At 40.0% G+C, this 16,622-nt stretch overlaps 1 protein-coding gene and 1 long non-coding RNA gene across 7 annotated transcripts in view; one reads left to right on the top strand and one right to left on the bottom strand.

The window, feature by feature from the left end:
• The window catches only part of KLHL32 (kelch like family member 32), a 103,914-nt gene that overhangs the window by 54,119 nt on the left and 33,173 nt on the right, over positions 1-16,622 (top strand). For all 6 annotated transcript variants that reach the window (XM_077303774.1, XM_077303758.1, XM_077303803.1 and 3 more), the window contains one exon: positions 1,833-2,048. In XM_077303774.1, the coding sequence (XP_077159889.1) occupies positions 1,833-2,048 (216 nt within the window). The remainder of the gene's footprint in view (positions 1-1,832; positions 2,049-16,622) is intronic.
• Positions 6,349-16,622, bottom strand: part of LOC143820697 (uncharacterized) — a 27,594-nt gene continuing 17,320 nt past the window's right edge. Inside the window, exon 3 of the long non-coding RNA XR_013225467.1 lies at positions 6,349-6,583. This is a non-coding gene — a long non-coding RNA (uncharacterized LOC143820697). The remainder of the gene's footprint in view (positions 6,584-16,622) is intronic.

The raw sequence follows: 16,622 nt of genomic DNA, 5'->3' as shown, positions 1-16,622 counted from the left end.
TTCTCAGATAAATTTTGTTTACACCAGTAAATACTGAAAATCATTTTTAGGTGACTTCAAAGTTTACCAATTTATCTCTAAGATTTTCAGACATTCCTAGCACTTGTATGAAATTGGGTTGCCTCAGTAGAAATGAATAGTCTAGAATTGTCTAGACAATTTTTTTTGCAAGCTTTAAAACATAGCCACTAAACTGGCAAAACATTCAAAATTAAAATAACTATCCATGTTTAATATGGTCTATACTGAATTTTTCCTAATGGTTTATAATTTTAAAAATAGGTTGGAGTATCTATTTTTGTGTTCTCATAAAAATTATCTTGATATATTCTGAGAAAGCAGATTGGATTGTTATGTTTTAAGGAAAGTATCATTTTTTGATACCTAAAGAAGACAAAGTTCATCTTTTTCAGTCACTTCTTATACTTTTGTCAAGTCATTATGTTTCCAAAAGGCCTATCACTGATTGGGAGGAGGGTTATCTGATCAGTAATATACTTTTCACAATCTCAGCATGACATTTCTGGTGTGCAGCTTCATCAGCTGGATAACGGTATATTGCAGTGCATAATTTTAAAATGAACAAGTGATTGGCATTACAATGCGGTGAATTTTGTTGGAACAGTGAGCTTCTGTGACTGTGGGATTCACAGCTAAAGTTTTGTAGCCAGGAGAGGATGAAGACCGAATATGGTTATGATATCCAACCAAATTTTCTAATTTCAGAACCAAGTTATTTGTCAAATTGACCTATGGAACAGGGAGTGCAGGTTGTGGTTTGAGAACTGATACTCAGGTTTAAGCAGATTAAAGAGAAACCATTGCTAGGGTGTGGGGAAAGACCTGAATTCAAATTTTCATTCAGTTCATTTAGTTGGTCATTCTTGCATAGTCTAAGTTTGTTGTGAGGATGAAATGTTATGATATAGGAAACCCCTGGAAAAAGTACAAGATATGAATGTGATGAGCATACAAACATTGACACAATTTAGAATTCAAAATACTACTTCAGCTGAGTTTCTGTATGCCCACTGGGGTTTTTGAACTTCTTGAATCCATACCACCTCACTATCTGGTCTTTTTTTTTTATGTCCTTGATTTCCAAAAGCAGTTAGTTGTAATATGTCTGGCCCCTGTTCCAGAAACAAAAGTGATTCTTCTCCACATACGGCGTTGTTTTTGCGGTCCCTTGGATACTGGTCACTACAGTCTGTTGTTACAGAATTGGTGCCATTTGTGACCCAAAAGATTCTGCCATATATTTCCAGTGCTGAGCAGTATAGAAAAAGGTATGTGTTCTCCATTGTACCAGGTGTGAAAAAATGTCAGGGATCATACTTTGTTTTTGCAGGTTTCAAATTCATTAACTTTCACTGATGGAAGAAAATGGAGTGCTAAATTGGGAGCTATGCTTTTCTGCTGAAGGATCAGAATGAAGAACAGGTCCTTGTAGATCTGTGCTTATGAGAGGGGTATCATTAAGCATGACAGAGTTTTCCTCCCTAATGCAATACGAGTTTTATAATGCTACCATCGATTTATGTTTTCCCTCCACATTCTAAATACAAGTTCATGCACATCTGTCTGTGAGCATGTGAAAGAGATCCAGGCAGTAGTGTTGGGAATATGCATCGATTGAAGCATAACTGTTAATTTGTTCAAGACACGGCCTATTACTTGAAATGTGATGATACACAAGTGAACAATTTTTAAAGTGAGGACAAGGCTTCTCCATCTGATGTCACTGCTGCCTCCCATCTCCCCGTAGTCCTTGATGCTTTTGTTTGAACATAATATTCATTCTAAAAATGTGTTCTGTTTTATTTGAACAGGAGTTGAATAGTTTTAATTACTTGGACCTGTACAAGCTTGCTGATCTCTTTAACCTCACCTTGCTGGAGAAAGCTGTGGTTGACTTTTTAGTGAAACACCTCTCCGAACTGCTGAAAAGTCACCCTGAAGAAGTCTTGTCGCTGCCATACTGTCTCATCCGAGAGGTCTTGAAGAGCGACCGCCTCACGTCACTCAGCGAAGAGCAAATCTGGCAGGTAAAGTGCAAACATAATTGGCAGCATGTTTAAATTTTAAAGGAAAACTGACATTGTGGCTCCTTAAAACTTTGTCAAGAACAAAGTTATGAATAGCAGACTCAGTGTTCGGAAACAGTAGAACATTCATGCGATCTAATCCTCCTGCACCTGTACACAGAAGTGCTGATGGAAAAGGATTCTGTTCTGTGTTCATTTTGTGCATGAAAACAGTTTGCGCCCTTGGCTTTATCTGTCCAGTGATTTGAATGCAGCCAACTGATTTTAAAGAACACATCCTTTTTTATTCTTTCTTCATTTTATGGTCTCAGGCAGCCCTCTCCTCCATTTTGTTCTCCCAACAACCTTGTGAAAAGTAGTAGACTAAGAGTGTGTGACTGGCCCACCCAGTAAGTTTCCATAGCTGAGTGGGGATTTGAACCTGGGTCTCCGAGATCCTAGTCTGACATTCTTAACCACTACACCACCCTGACTGACCTGGGAGATTTTATTCTTAGTTCTTATATCTAGGTCAGTATCTGATACTTGACTGGCCAATGAAATTTGATACTTGATTGGCCAATAAAATAGTAGAATGAAAATATGGAAATGGAAAACAGGAAATTTAGTCTAGATAAGTAGGCTTTACTGATCTCTTGCACCACCACTAGTTAAATAAAAGATGGCAGTGAGTTCTTGGTGCTATCATACCATCTCTTCTGAACTAATCAGGGAAGGGTGATATAAAAATGTAATAAATAAATAACACACAGTGTGTACATACATATTAATTATTTTTATTTCTTCTTCTCCATCATGCACTAAGATGGAAAGGAGGGTGTTTTGTCTGTCTTTGTTCACTAGGTGAGAAAACTATTGGTGAAAATTAGTTTTATTATACTAATAGCAATCAGCGTTGACTGATGGATGAACCAATTTTAAAGCGTTGGTTTGATCTGAGTGTAGCTTTTTGTATTCTCCATCAACACTGAGCATGCACCTGGTTTGGCGTCTTGTGACTAGCTAACTTGTATCTGAAGAATTATATGATTTTGAGGTGAAATGAAAATTGACTCTGGTGATTGATCCTTGGTGACCGCTTCACACTTGCAAGTTGCTACATGATACTATGCCCATGTGTATATGAAATTACCCCTTTATTTGTTGCTAAATAAGGAACATGGTATTGCTTTTTCTTTGAAGAAAATGTCTGTGCATTGTATTTCCAAAGAAAAGCTTGAAAATGTATTAATAGAATTTAAAAACGGCTTGTTCTTTCCCCCCCTCCAATCTTACACAGGCCTCTTTTTCTATATTCCTGTTGTATTTATTTATACAGTTCTAGGACGCTTCTTCACATCTCTTTGATATTTTCAGGGCCCAACAAAATGTAATCTTAGAAGATCCATTAAGGAGTCTTACTAGTGTGTTGCAAACAAAATAGCAGTTGTGCAGGGCTCCACCTTGGGCATAATCCTCTCCCTTTCACAGTCTCACCCATTGAAACCAGATAGCCTCCCACACTGTTTTCCCTGTAAATGAGGCACACAAGTGTTCTCAATAAAATAAAATAGCTGTCTTTTTTTTATTCCTGTCGCAGGGTCATAACAGCCCAAGAGGTTTGGTTCCTATTGACAAAATTGCATGGGGAGAAGAATTAAATCTTTTCACTTGCACCACAGCTCAAATCTAACATGGGATCCTTAACAGCCCCTTTTCCTTTGAAAATTGGCAAGATATGTCAATCTTCCAGAATCACATGTGTTTTGGGCCTCAAAGTTTCATTTATTCTAATATGCTTCCTGTTCATATGTTGGTAAGTGGGAGAAAGTTAGAGAATCTGAACTTGTCTTGGTGTAGGAAATACTAGCCATTTTGTGCTCCATTTATCGAATGAACTTGGAAATATCATTGCTTCATCATCAATAGTAACATTTGCCACAGTTGATGGCTTGTTTCCTGGAAAAGTGTGAGTCCTGGGAAGGCTTGTGAAAAGAAACCTTGTTGCCCTATGTTTAGTTTATATTGTTCCTGGAGTTCTTGTAGTTTAGAGAGGCTTATGATAATAATGGCCTAAAAGCAAGGAGATGCTCTATAGATCTATGCAATCACTACAACTGTCTGTGACACTTACAGAAAGTGTCTACCTAATATCAAAGGCCTGATTTTTAAAAGACAAGTTTTCTGAGGCTACCTGATATGGACACATTGTGTCTGTGAAACTGCCTGAAAGGCTTTGGACCTGGCTGATATTGCATAGAGGCGCTAATTGTCTGTACAATCACTGTGATTTTTTTGTCCCATATGTGCTCACTAGTCTCCCCCACAGGGTCATGCTGGTGGTAGGGTATAAAACTTCTCAGTAGGTTCTGCTAAAGTGAACACTGTTTGGCAGAGAATTCTGTGAATTCTGACAGAAAGTCCTTGGATCTTGCACAGGCTTAGCAGCGTTTTATTTATTTAAGTTTTGTTATGCTGTCTTCCCACCCATTTGGGGTCTCCAAGGCAGTGCACACAAAAACATTAAAACATTTAACAATTGAAAACAACATTTAAATTATAAAATAATTCAGAAAAAATGCACACAAACCAGGGAGGAGGTCCAGTTATGGTTATTGGGAGTATGCCAAACAAAACCAAAAAAGTATTTAGTGCTGGTGTAAGACACTGATAAACAGACACAGATGAATCTCTCTAGGGAGGGAGTTCCAAAGTTTTGATGTTATGACCAAGAAGGCCCTTACTTAGGTCACCATCTATCTAGCCTCAGATGGTGGGGGCAACCAAAGCAGAGCCTCCTTGAAAAGCTCAGAATCAAATTGGAAGCCAATGTAGATGGAACAAGACTAGAGTTATATGTTCCTTATCCCCTACTCCAGTCAATGCTCTGGCTGCAGCATTCGTACCAGCTGCAGCTTGTGGACAGTCTTCATGGGTAACATTGCATAGAGTGCATTGCCCTAATCTAATCTAGATGCCATAGGGCATGAACAACAGTGGTAAGAGCTCTTCCCTCCCCTGAAGAGCCACAGATGGAACCCTGGCCACTGCTGTCACCTGTCTACCTAATAGTATGGCCCAGTCCACCAGCTCCCCTAAAGTGCAAATCTGCTTTTTCAGGAAAGTAGAAATAGTAGATATCCCATTTCTTGGGTCAAGTGTTCTCCTTACTGGTTTCACCCCCTTCCTGTGTCCAAGGAGCAGTTTGCCAGCAAACATCCTTGTATTAATATTTCTGGTGCACTGTAGCAAAATATGACTGGGCTAAGAGCTTGTCTAGGCATGTTTTGAGCATCAGAAATAAACCAAGCTTACTCTGGTCAGTAGTCGGTTTTTCCCCTCAAAGAATCCAATTATCACAGAGTAACATCATTAACAAAACACAGGTCTGGGCCATCAAACCTTCTTCCACCCAAGAATTGCAAGAACAAAGGAATCAGCAATAAGAGGCATTTGGCTGACACCTTCAATAATCTTTCATTGTTTTCCTTTGATGTCTTTTCCCAAGGAAGTTATCCTTCCAGCAGCTTGTCCCCTTCCTTAATTAGTGGCACATAAACTCTCAATAGGATGGATCTGTCATAGCACTTCCATTTTGTCAGGGTTAAGTATCAACTTCTTAGGCCTCACCCATTCCAAAACTGCTTCCAGTTATCTGTTCATGGATTCCACAACCTTCTGTGGTCAGCTGGAAGTGGTAGGTAGAATACAGTATCATCTACATATTGGTGGTCATTCAGCCCAGGTCTCTGGATGACTTTTCCCAGCAGCCTTTATATAGCACTGAGGACAAGATGGAACCTTGAGAAACCCCATAGGATAGGGACACAGGGGGAAAGTAGCTGTCCTGCGGCAACACACTCCCAGGATAGGGCTGGAATCAATGCAGAACAGTGCCTCACAGCAGAATCACATCAGTCTATCTTAATCTTAAAGACAACATATATGGCCAGCAGTAAATAGTAGGGTGTGAGCCATGGATCACTGGCTTTGACAGTTTTATTTCTGATATGTCTTTGTGAACTACAAATGGGTTTGAAGGGTCTGATTGGCACGTTTGGCAGGGAGTTATCACGTGGCTGTGTTTGGATGCTGTGACACAGTTTACTAATGTAACAGGATTAACTTTTGTTTATCTATTCCTACTGTTATGATGGTCAGTTCTTAGTCTGATGAAGAGTGCTTGCACTCAAAAGCTCACGCCTTGAATAAATCTTTGTTGGTCTTTGTTGGATTCTGATTTTATTGTGCTACTTCAGACCAACACGGCTACTCATTTGAATCTATATATATATGGTGAATGGATACACATAGAAAATAATTTATTCAAACAAAACATACTGTGTATTTGTTACTCGTTCTTGGTGGCCTGTATTGTTGTTTTGATAGGATTGAACAATGAATATTTTATAGTAGTATATTCACAAAACGCATGCCTTCAGGAGCAGAACAAGTTGACCATTTCCCACTGAAGCAAATCCAGCTCTTGAGGTCTCTGAAGACATTCTTCTCCTGTTTTTATCTTTCTGGACAGTCTTATCCAAATAGATAGTCTCCTGTTGGGGGATATTAGTTTGAAAGAAATGTTGTTAGAGGGAGCAACTGGGATCCTTGCCAGTGTTTATGGGGATTGTTCTCTCACAGGCCTCTTATGCACGGTGGCAGCTACTGTGCGCTGCTGCCATCCCATTGCGGCGGGCCAGGATGCCCCGCCGTTCCGCATGTATGCACGGGGGTGGGGCATCCTGGTCTGCCCTGGCGTAGCACGCGCACTGAACACCGGGGCCAGAAGGTAAGCCGGTGCGGGGGGAGGTTTGGACAGCCTGGGGAGGGAGTGGGGGGGCAGGCCCCCTCCGCAAGCCCAGGTGGGGGCAGGGGGACAAGCCTGATGCTGACGATTACACACAGCGCCAGCCCGCTGTAGCCCCGGCTTACCCAGGAAGCTGCGGAAGATCCCGCCATCGCTTACCATGGGCCTTCCGTAGCCCTGGGCCAGGAGGTGCTTTTACTGGTGGCGGCAGCGAGTGTTATCGGTGATTTTAACCGAAGCACTCCTGCTGCCAGCGTGGTCATTCTGGCCCGTACATAAGAGGGCACAGAGAACTTGCAATAAACCAATCAGATGTTTGCCCAGAAAGAGTTTTATTAAGGGGAAATAAGGGGGAACAGCACACACACACACACACACACAAACTCACACTGAAAACATGCACATACAGGGCTAGCTAAAAAGAACTCAGAGAGGAATTCTGGAAAAAGTTATATAAGGTCTTAATGAGAAGAAATTTGTGGAGGCAGAATTTCTTAGAAGAGGGAGTACAATGCATTAGGTGTATGCATGGATCCAAAAAAACATGCACACAGCAGTAGTGGCTAAGTACTCTTGATACAGGGGAAAATGTTCCCCAGGGCAGACTGCTGCACCAACTCCAAAAACAATAAATTGATGGGATATCAATAAATTGATTGATAATAGGTTTACCAGGAATTGTAGGTACTAATGGTTCTTGATTACTCTCGATTACTGTACAGGAAAACTACCACATTTGGATAATAGTGTTAAGTATTGTCTAATTATACTAAATGAATGCAGGAGAAGTGAGACTGAAAACTGATGAGATTAGTTGCAAGTTCTCAGGAGACCCATTGTCCTAAATGATGCATCTCCTTTAGCAGGTCAGCCATTCCTTCTCATACATTCTAAACTATATGTCCAGACTTGTCTCTGGAGGCTTGTCTCTGGCTGGCACCCATTTTAAGTTTCTTTGGTCCAGACAGTGTATTTGCACTTATGATCTGGCTGACATCTATTTCTGTGTTTTTGGCCAGGCAGTGCATTGCATTTAATATTTTATTAAATATTTTATAATTTTATAAAATTATATTGAAGGAAGGGTGTCTATGGTTTTCTATCTATAAACTGCCCATCAATGAGAGGAGTCTGCCTCTGGTTTTCTAATTATACACTGCCCCTCATTGAGAGGAGGGGTCTGCTTGCTAACAACAGGAATAATTTGTTCTAGGTTTCCATTTTATGAAAGACAGTCTGCTCTTTCCTGTCACACTTGCTGCAGCTACCACTGTATACAGCAGAGGTTAATGTGCTGCTTTTTGAATGGCAACAAACTCTACACTGTCCATTTTAGGTGTTATAATTGCCTCTCTAACGGTTACTAATGCAGTTACATAGAATATTTAAGCTATTTTACTGCTCTGGGCAGTGTGAGTATAATATATATATATATATATTCCTGGTCCTCCAGAAAGAATTAAGGCACACACAAATAACTGCCAATTTAAACTTTGAGTGGGCAAATAAGAAACTATTTTTGCTTTATCTTAGTAAATAAGTAATTCCCCTATAGTCAACCCAATACATGAAAATCAAATCAGACCTGCTCTGTTGCCTCAAGTACAGTTAAGTTCATCATTTTTGCTAAGGTTATCCTGGGAATGCAATATACCATGGAAGAATCTAATATTCAGCCCAGGGTGAAGATTGGGCATGCCAGAGGATTAGTGTCAGGGTGCTTTATAGAAGTGAAACTTGATATACAGGCTGGAGACAGAGCTACGGAATCTCATTAAATAGCTGAATTGTTCATTACTGAGCACTCTCCCTTTAATAAAGTGCTCATTGACTTTGACAAATCCCCATCCCGTGGCTTAAAGGACAACAACAGAGCAAAAAGGTATTGGGAATGGAAAAGGAAATTGACCCAAATTGGGGGAAGGGTACATAATAGAAAAGCTGATGAGGAATACTACTCTTTGGTTACTGTAGCACATTAATCCATGTGACATTGGCAGTGCCATATGCAGCCATGTTGCATATGCGCATGCATGCACAGGAATAACTGATTTAGTATTCCCCCCAAGGCATGAGCCACTGGTTGAGCTTCCAATAAGTGTCAACCACAAATTTAATGGTGTCTCTCCTCTTCTCTTTTCCCAGGGGCAGGACCCTGGAGCGGATGCTGGTATTGCCTAGGCATAAATAATTTCATCACTAAAATGATGACTCATACCAAATCTATATTCAGGTTTAGGCAGTTAGAAGGAAAATATTTATCTGATTTTTTGAGCATCTAGTGGTGTTTGGCTATAGAAATGTTAGAAGGAACTAGTGCTGAGTTGTGGGTAACAGCTATTCCTTCAGTAGATAGTTTCTGTGTTTCATAGTATATTGTGAAATATGCTCTTGTAATAAAAAAGAGGCTTTTGGAGAGTTTAAGAAAATCTCTCAAATTCTCAGAAGGCTAAATGAGAATGCATATGAGTTTTAGAGTGTTGAAAAAAATTACTATTTTTTTCCAATGACAATACTAAATCTAAATTGTCATGATAATCATGCCATAAGATAACTAATACATGTTATTCTGGCATAAACTTTTGTGGACTAGAACCCACTTCTTCAGATGCAGTGTAGGTCCAACTAGTTGTGGCTGCATCTGCAGGTCTGTGGATTTAAAAATATTGTGAGGGCTAAAGAACTGAAGGGTGAGGTCCTCTGGTCACCCCCCCCCCAAAAAAAAATGCCTTTTCAAGTGCTGAAGTGCCCACACATAGTCCACAACTATTTTGGATACTTGATAGCCAAATGGCCAAATTAGGGTACTTTTGCTCACCCCCAATGAATCACACTGAGAGAAAAACTTTTTAATATTTTTACTGCAGAAGAAATATAGACACAGGGAAGTTCCCAAACCTGCACAGAGCACAATAGGATAACATAGTGTTAAGTACCCTGTTCTTAGAGGCTGGGAAAGATTATGCCCTTGCAGGATGAGCCAATAGCCTGGGGTCTCTACCTCCCCACTCCACCTCCTGGGAATTCCCTATAGCCCTTACGCCAGCCTTCCAGGAATGGTTGACAGGTCCAAAAAGCTGCTCGCATGCTTTCCCCCCAACCTCCAATTATTTACATTAACAATAGTGAAACACTCTTCTTCCATTTCTCTAGCCTTGAGAAGGACTATCTCAGTTATAAAATAAACTTTGGTTTTTGTGAGAGAGCATATTAAAAACTATATTCTAGAGAGGAATAGGCCGTTTTCTCTGCCTGGTAAGAACCAAAGACTTGAACCAGGACAGAATGTAAAATTATAGCCAATCCCTAATAACTATATGATCAATCAGAAGGTTGCAATCATTTTCTTTACCACCAAGGCATCAGTCCCTCCTCTTGGGACTTTCTCAGTGTCTTCAGCTTGCTGAGACACGGGAAAAAGTCCCAATTTGCCCCCTCCTAAGGGCCCAAATGATTGTAATCTTCCTGTGTGTTAGTGGGGATGAAAACCATCAAGCCTAAATCAAATTTAGCAAACAATTGCTCAGACAGCCAAATCTTGTAGTAGTTGCAGTAATGTTTAAACTGTTTTAAATTTATTTTCAATACTCATTCCCAATCTGCATGAAGTAAATTAGTATCTCAACAAACTCTCAAAGGCCAAATTTATCCTAAATAACTATTGGAAAGATTCACATTCTTGAGGAAGAAGTAGAATGTTGAGCCAAACTGCCAAAATGTACTTCAGAGGATTCTTCAGTATTATAAGCATAGGTGGTAACTATTGATTCAAATTAGGTGGAGTCTGGGAATCCCATACAAAAAAGGATATTTGCCTATACACAATAACTCTATAAACAATATAATACCAATATAATACCAAGCTCCACGAAAAGTATCAGAAGTTGGGTGTGGAGAATAGAAGCTTCCCCAATATCATACTCAGAAAGATGTATGAATGGGTTGGGGGGGGGGGAGAGAAGAATGCCCTCATCTTGAAACACACAGACTCAATCATGATTGGGCATCTTTTGGGCATTTTTTTAATCGCCTCTGTGACAAACAGCACTTGGAAGTGGAGGATCCGAGTGCTGTAACAACAGCTATAGATAATGTGGATTTAGAAAAACATCACTAGGCTGTTTGAACCAAGGCAATAGGCTCTGGGCCTGTGACTGGCTAGCCACAGCTGAGTAGGAGTTGTTATACCGGCTGAGATTGGTCAGAGAGAGGAGTCTGATGGATGCTTAGCTGAAACACTTCCCTGAAGAGATTATCTAGTGAAAAGGCAGAGATCTTGGGTCAGAACTAATCCACGCTGTGTCTGGTTAACAAGAGCAGTCATTTAGCAGTAAAAGAATTTGGGAAGACAGGTGTTTGCTCCAAAATTAAGCCAAAGTGTGAGGTGAAACCTTCTAGGGAAGAGAAGGTAAAACCTGCTTAGTTGTAAGGGGAAACTGGGAGTGTATTTCCCAAGGTGTGTTTGTGTGAAATCGAGCTGTATTCACCTCAGAAGGTAGTGGAATACTCATTTGTCCAAGAAGATAGAAAGTTGTGGCACAAGCTGAGAGTGTCCATTTTCTAAGAACGAGGGAAGTTCAGGTGAACTCCAAACACTAAGATCAAAGTGAAAGCAAGGTATTTTGTGAATAAACATACTAAGGAAATCACTCAATTAAAAAAGAATATTAACATTGATTAAAAAAAGCTTTTGAAGAACTAAGAACAGCCTGTAACTTAAGAACTATAAACTGTAAACAACTTTGTAAAAAGAAAAGTATTTTCTCCATTCCAATGTCCCTTACCTCTTCGTAAATAAAATCTTTTACATGTTTTTTTGAAAAAGTCTCAGTGCTATTCTGGCTGAAGTGTTGTAATAAAAGATGACTATACCCCTTCCCAGGGTTGAACAAAACAAAGGAGATTGAATAGGGACTGAGTGGGACTGAGAGCTTCATTTTGGAGGGAAAATTTATCTCACAGTGGGGAAGGGTATAGAGAGGTATAGCCTAACCAAGCTGGCTCTCAATAGCAGAATCTGTGCTTGGTGTGTATTTAGTTCTGTCAAAGTATTTTAGGGACAAGAAGACTGCTTCTCACTTCTACACAGGATTGTATGCTGTATGCATAGCTGCTGGCTTTGTGTGCACAGGTATTGACATGAAGCAAACCACTGTATGGCAAGAAAGCTGAAGGCCTGAAACTGCTCTGTAATCATTCATGGAACAAACACCTCTGGGCTGTACCAAGTCTGAAGCTATGCTGACTACGTATGGTCCAGCCTAAAAGCTTTCAAGTGCTAACTTGAAGAACCTTCAGGATCCTATAATCACTGTGTGAAAGGCCCCACTCCCTGAACGAACAAACAAATAAATAAAAGTAACTAGGTGATGGTGCCACTTTTGAGATAACACACAGCTGAGAACAGCAATGGATAAACAGATGGTCCTCTGATTACAATTTACAGCTGCTGTAAATTCTAAATGATATAATTTTGTATTAAGAGGTATTAATTCTGTCTTAATTCAAGGTTTGGCTTTTAGAGGCACAAGTGTCAAGTCATTGTTTTCTTTGAGCGCCTTTCAGAGCGAACCTAATCTTTGGTCCTACTTCCATCTTTTAAGATATTCTCTTTGTAGCTGGCATTCCCTGTGTGTAAATAATTGCCAGTGCCTTAAACAAATCACATAGAACTAGTTCTGATTCAGTATCCCACATGGATGTTGTGATGTTTGAGCATGTACACATGAAATAATTTTGTTGTAATGAGAACTATCTCTGAGTTGATCCCGAGAACAATCCACAGTCTTGGAAATGGATGTGTCCATCAATGGATCCTGTGTGATGGTCTTTGTAACCAACAATGGGCCTGAATGGTATATGCACAGTGTACGACCCTTTTTCAAATGCATTATACAACTGTGTTGATTCATTTTAAATTTTCCATTTGAACATGGTAATAGATCATTGCTACCATCACCCATAATCTATAAATTTGTGTTAAAGGTCATACCTATGTGTGTGATGCATCTCTGTCTATCTCTGTTCTGTGAGCTTCAGTTTCATTTTAAGAATGCGAGCTTACTTCAGTGTATTAATTTTGACTCAGTTTCCTACAGTAATGTTGTCTCATCTAATTTACCCTGGATCAAATTTTGAATTACACACAAGATTTGTGTTAAAAGGGAGAACAATTCAGAGATGATGTCATTAAAGAGCCACTGCATGTCTGTTTTAAACTGCTGAGAAAATGGCCCAGATTCAAAGAGGGTTGTGCAAAGGCAGCTTAGTTCCCAGGTGGCCCAGGGGAATCAAAGGCCACCCTGCAATGTCTGGACAAAGCCATTATGTTTGTGTGGACTACTACCTATGGTTCTGTGCTTACAAAGGAGACAAGCTTAGAATATGATGGTAATTTTGAGTTGTGCCTGTCTAACTATTAAGATAGGTATCGATTTCCTTTGAAGAGAGTCAGAATCATATGAGGATTTTTTCCCTTGCAAAATCTGATGGTTAACTCAAACATTAATATACTTCCTGGAAAATAAACCCCATGAAATCAGAACCCTGACTAAATATAGTTAAGGTTGGGCAGATAGTGGTCTAGTATAAATATTTAGCATTCTGTTGTTCAAAGTACTTCCAATCTGCCAAAGTTCTGACCCTTGGAATTAATAACATATCTTGATGGTTGGACTCTAGTCTTGATGATATAACAACTAGAGAACAAGGGTATCTGCATGATTCCTGCACTTCCGGACAATGTATGTATATCAGGATCCAATAAGAAAAGGAAAGTTGTTCTTTTACAGTAGTCTGGGGGAGGGGGGGGGGAGAAGAAACATATTTGTGTCAGACTGTATCCTACAAAATAACAGCCTTAATAATAATCCATCCACCAAGGCCTTAAGAAAAAGAAAACCTAAATTGGCTACTGCAACCTGCTGATCAGGAAATGCATGAATGTTCAAGCAGCTACCGGCACTACCTCCAGTCTCCTGTGGTGCTGTGCAGTATGCTTGCCTTGGTAGCTCATAAAATGTTCCAAGTGTTCATCTGCAATCAGATATCAGATTATGTAGTTACTGAAATGGTCTAGAGAAAGGAAAAGAAGGTTTTATGTATAAAGTTTGTGGCTTGCCCTTTGTCCAGAGGGTGTACCACAGCCCTTCTTAGCCTCACAACAACTCCATGAGGTACGTTAGGCTGAGAGGCAGTGGCTTTGGCATGGTCTCCCAATGAAGCTAATTTGGTAGAGAGACTGACTTGACATGGAAGGATTTCCCTTTTAATGGGCATGGCGAGTGTAGGAAGAGGAATTTACATCCATACTTAAGACATGTGCCTTCTCCGGTATGTGTGCCAGGTTGAAATCCAGGGCCAATGGATTGCTCACCAGTCTATGAATACTGCATGGTTTATAGACACCTTTATTCCCAGTTCCTAATGTGGCCAGATAGAATACAAATTGGTATTTGCTTTCACTACGCTACTCCTTTCCAATGTTTCTGTGGAAATGCATTTAGACTATTTCTATAAATACTTAATCTTTGACATCCCTCTGCTAAATAGCCTATATTATTATCCCCCATATTTTAGACGGAAGCTAGAAGCCCCATAGTTAATTGCTGAGGTAAATTTAAACTGGAACTCTCTTAGCTACTCTGCTTGATCATCTCTCTATTACAAGAGTCACTAGATCCTCCTCCATGATATCCAACATAGCTCTGTCATGCCTACCACCTACACATTAAGATTTGACTATGTTGTCTGTGTGAAAGAGGACCATCTCAGTGGAGGCCTTGACAGTCCCAAGAGGAAGTGGCTATGCTTCCCCCTTTATTGGCTTTCCAGCACTAGATGAAAAAAAAATCTTTCAAGGAAAGCCCATGATGACTAATTATTTTCCTGTTTGATTTTTCTGTTTTTGATTTTATAGTCAGCTTCATTCCTCCATAGCAACTGTTACATTTTGAAAGTGCGGCTGTTTAGTTTTTTGTTTTGCTTTCATTTAGTAGGATTCTTTTAATTAATTGTTATTAATCGCCTTGGGATTTTCATAAACTCAAAAGGTGAGACATAAATGCATAACAATAAACAAATGTATAATATACTGTGTTGAGGTAACCTACGTTATACAATAAGAAAATGTGAACAGTTAGACTGAATTATTTCTCCTGCCACTTGCATAGCTTACACTGCAGAAGCAGAATTATAGCTTTCTAAGACCATTGAATTCAGTGGACCTAAAGGTATAACTCTGCTTTGGAATGTATGATGTTCTCATTTACATACTTGAATATTATTGTGGAATTTTGTTTTGTTATTTGTGTACTCTACAGCTGGCTTGCACAAATCAAAAAGTAAATGATTATGGGCACAATCATGGGCTTCCTGCTAATGAATCCCAACTCATTCATGCTGTTTATTTAACTTTCCAGATGTGCTCCTTGCAGAAGTTGCCTGAATTTAGAAAGGCACTTGACAACTGCATCTCATAAAATGTTTTGCTCCCAGGAAGAAGTGTTCCCTAACATGCAGGCAGCTAGCCAAAATTGCAGGCATTTGGCATTTTGCCTGCCGAAATGGAGCTGAGTCACAGGCACCCATCTTGAGTTGTAGTGGAACTGAACAAAAGAATGTATTTGGTTGAACTGGCAGGCCAGTTGCTTGTGGCCAACAAGGAGCAATTGAATGGGGGAGAGGGGCTTCCCTGGCTTAGGGCCAGGGTGCCCCTGGTGGGGGAATGCCACTGGCCTCAATAGCCAATCTGTACATACTTGTATAGCTGCCAAGCAGGGTTATTTGTTGTTGTTGTTTTTAAAATGAATGCTGACAATAAGTGGGACTCTGGTATTACTGTAGTTATTACTGACCTTTGTCACACCACATTCACTCTTGACTGCTTGTGTTAAGAATGGCAGTCTTGTCCTTTACTTTAATCTAAGCTGTATGAATGCTAAGCATACAAATGTGCATGAGATAAATGTGGGGAATGGTTTAACTGAACCTGCTATGGTATTAAATAGAGAAAATATTGTTTCTTATGCTTTTGTTAATGGAGAATGCTATCCTCGTTGAAAAAGTTCCGATTCTGAAGTTACCCCTCTCAAGATACCAATGAAACCAGTGAAGTGGAAAGACTCAGAGATGTGGTATTTTATGGTTGTTGAAATTCTGGCGCTACACTCAAAATTAAAGATACAGAGAGGCGTAACTTCTAAAATATCAATTGTCCTTGTATACTTCAGAACATCAATATACTTTGCGGAGTTCCTCCTAGAAATCTTACCCAGCAATCTTTACAGCAGTACGCTGTAGTAGAGCAACTGTGGCATAGTGGTTAAGAGCAGCAGCTGCTAATCTGGAGAATGGGGTTTGATTGCCCACTCCCTCCACATGCAGCCAGATGGGGGACTTTGGGCCAGTCACATTTCTCAGAGCTCTCTCAGCCTCACCCACCTCACAGGGTGTGCCTGTTGCAGGGAGAGGAAGACACATACCCTGAACTTCACATATACTTCCTTTACCTATAGGAAAATTATTTGTGAATATCAACAAAATTTTTCTCATGCCCACATAATAATTTGTATAATGATAGCAGCTGTTTTTTGTACCCCACTTGTTACTATCCAAAAGAGTCCTAAAGCGACTTACAGTCACCCACACTTTACTTAGCTAGGCTCATCAGCTTCCCAGCACATTTCTCGTGGCAACCTGGGTTCTCACTGTCCAATTGCATCCATACTCCATATTTCTTCCATAAAGGAAAAGGCAGAGGAGAGGAAGAGCTTATATTCCATAAC

The sequence above is a fragment of the Paroedura picta genome, chromosome 1, assembly GCF_049243985.1.
Source record: "Paroedura picta isolate Pp20150507F chromosome 1, Ppicta_v3.0, whole genome shotgun sequence".
In the NCBI taxonomy this organism is placed as follows: domain Eukaryota; kingdom Metazoa; phylum Chordata; class Lepidosauria; order Squamata; family Gekkonidae; genus Paroedura; species Paroedura picta.
This window is presented reverse-complemented; position numbering and strand designations above follow the sequence as displayed.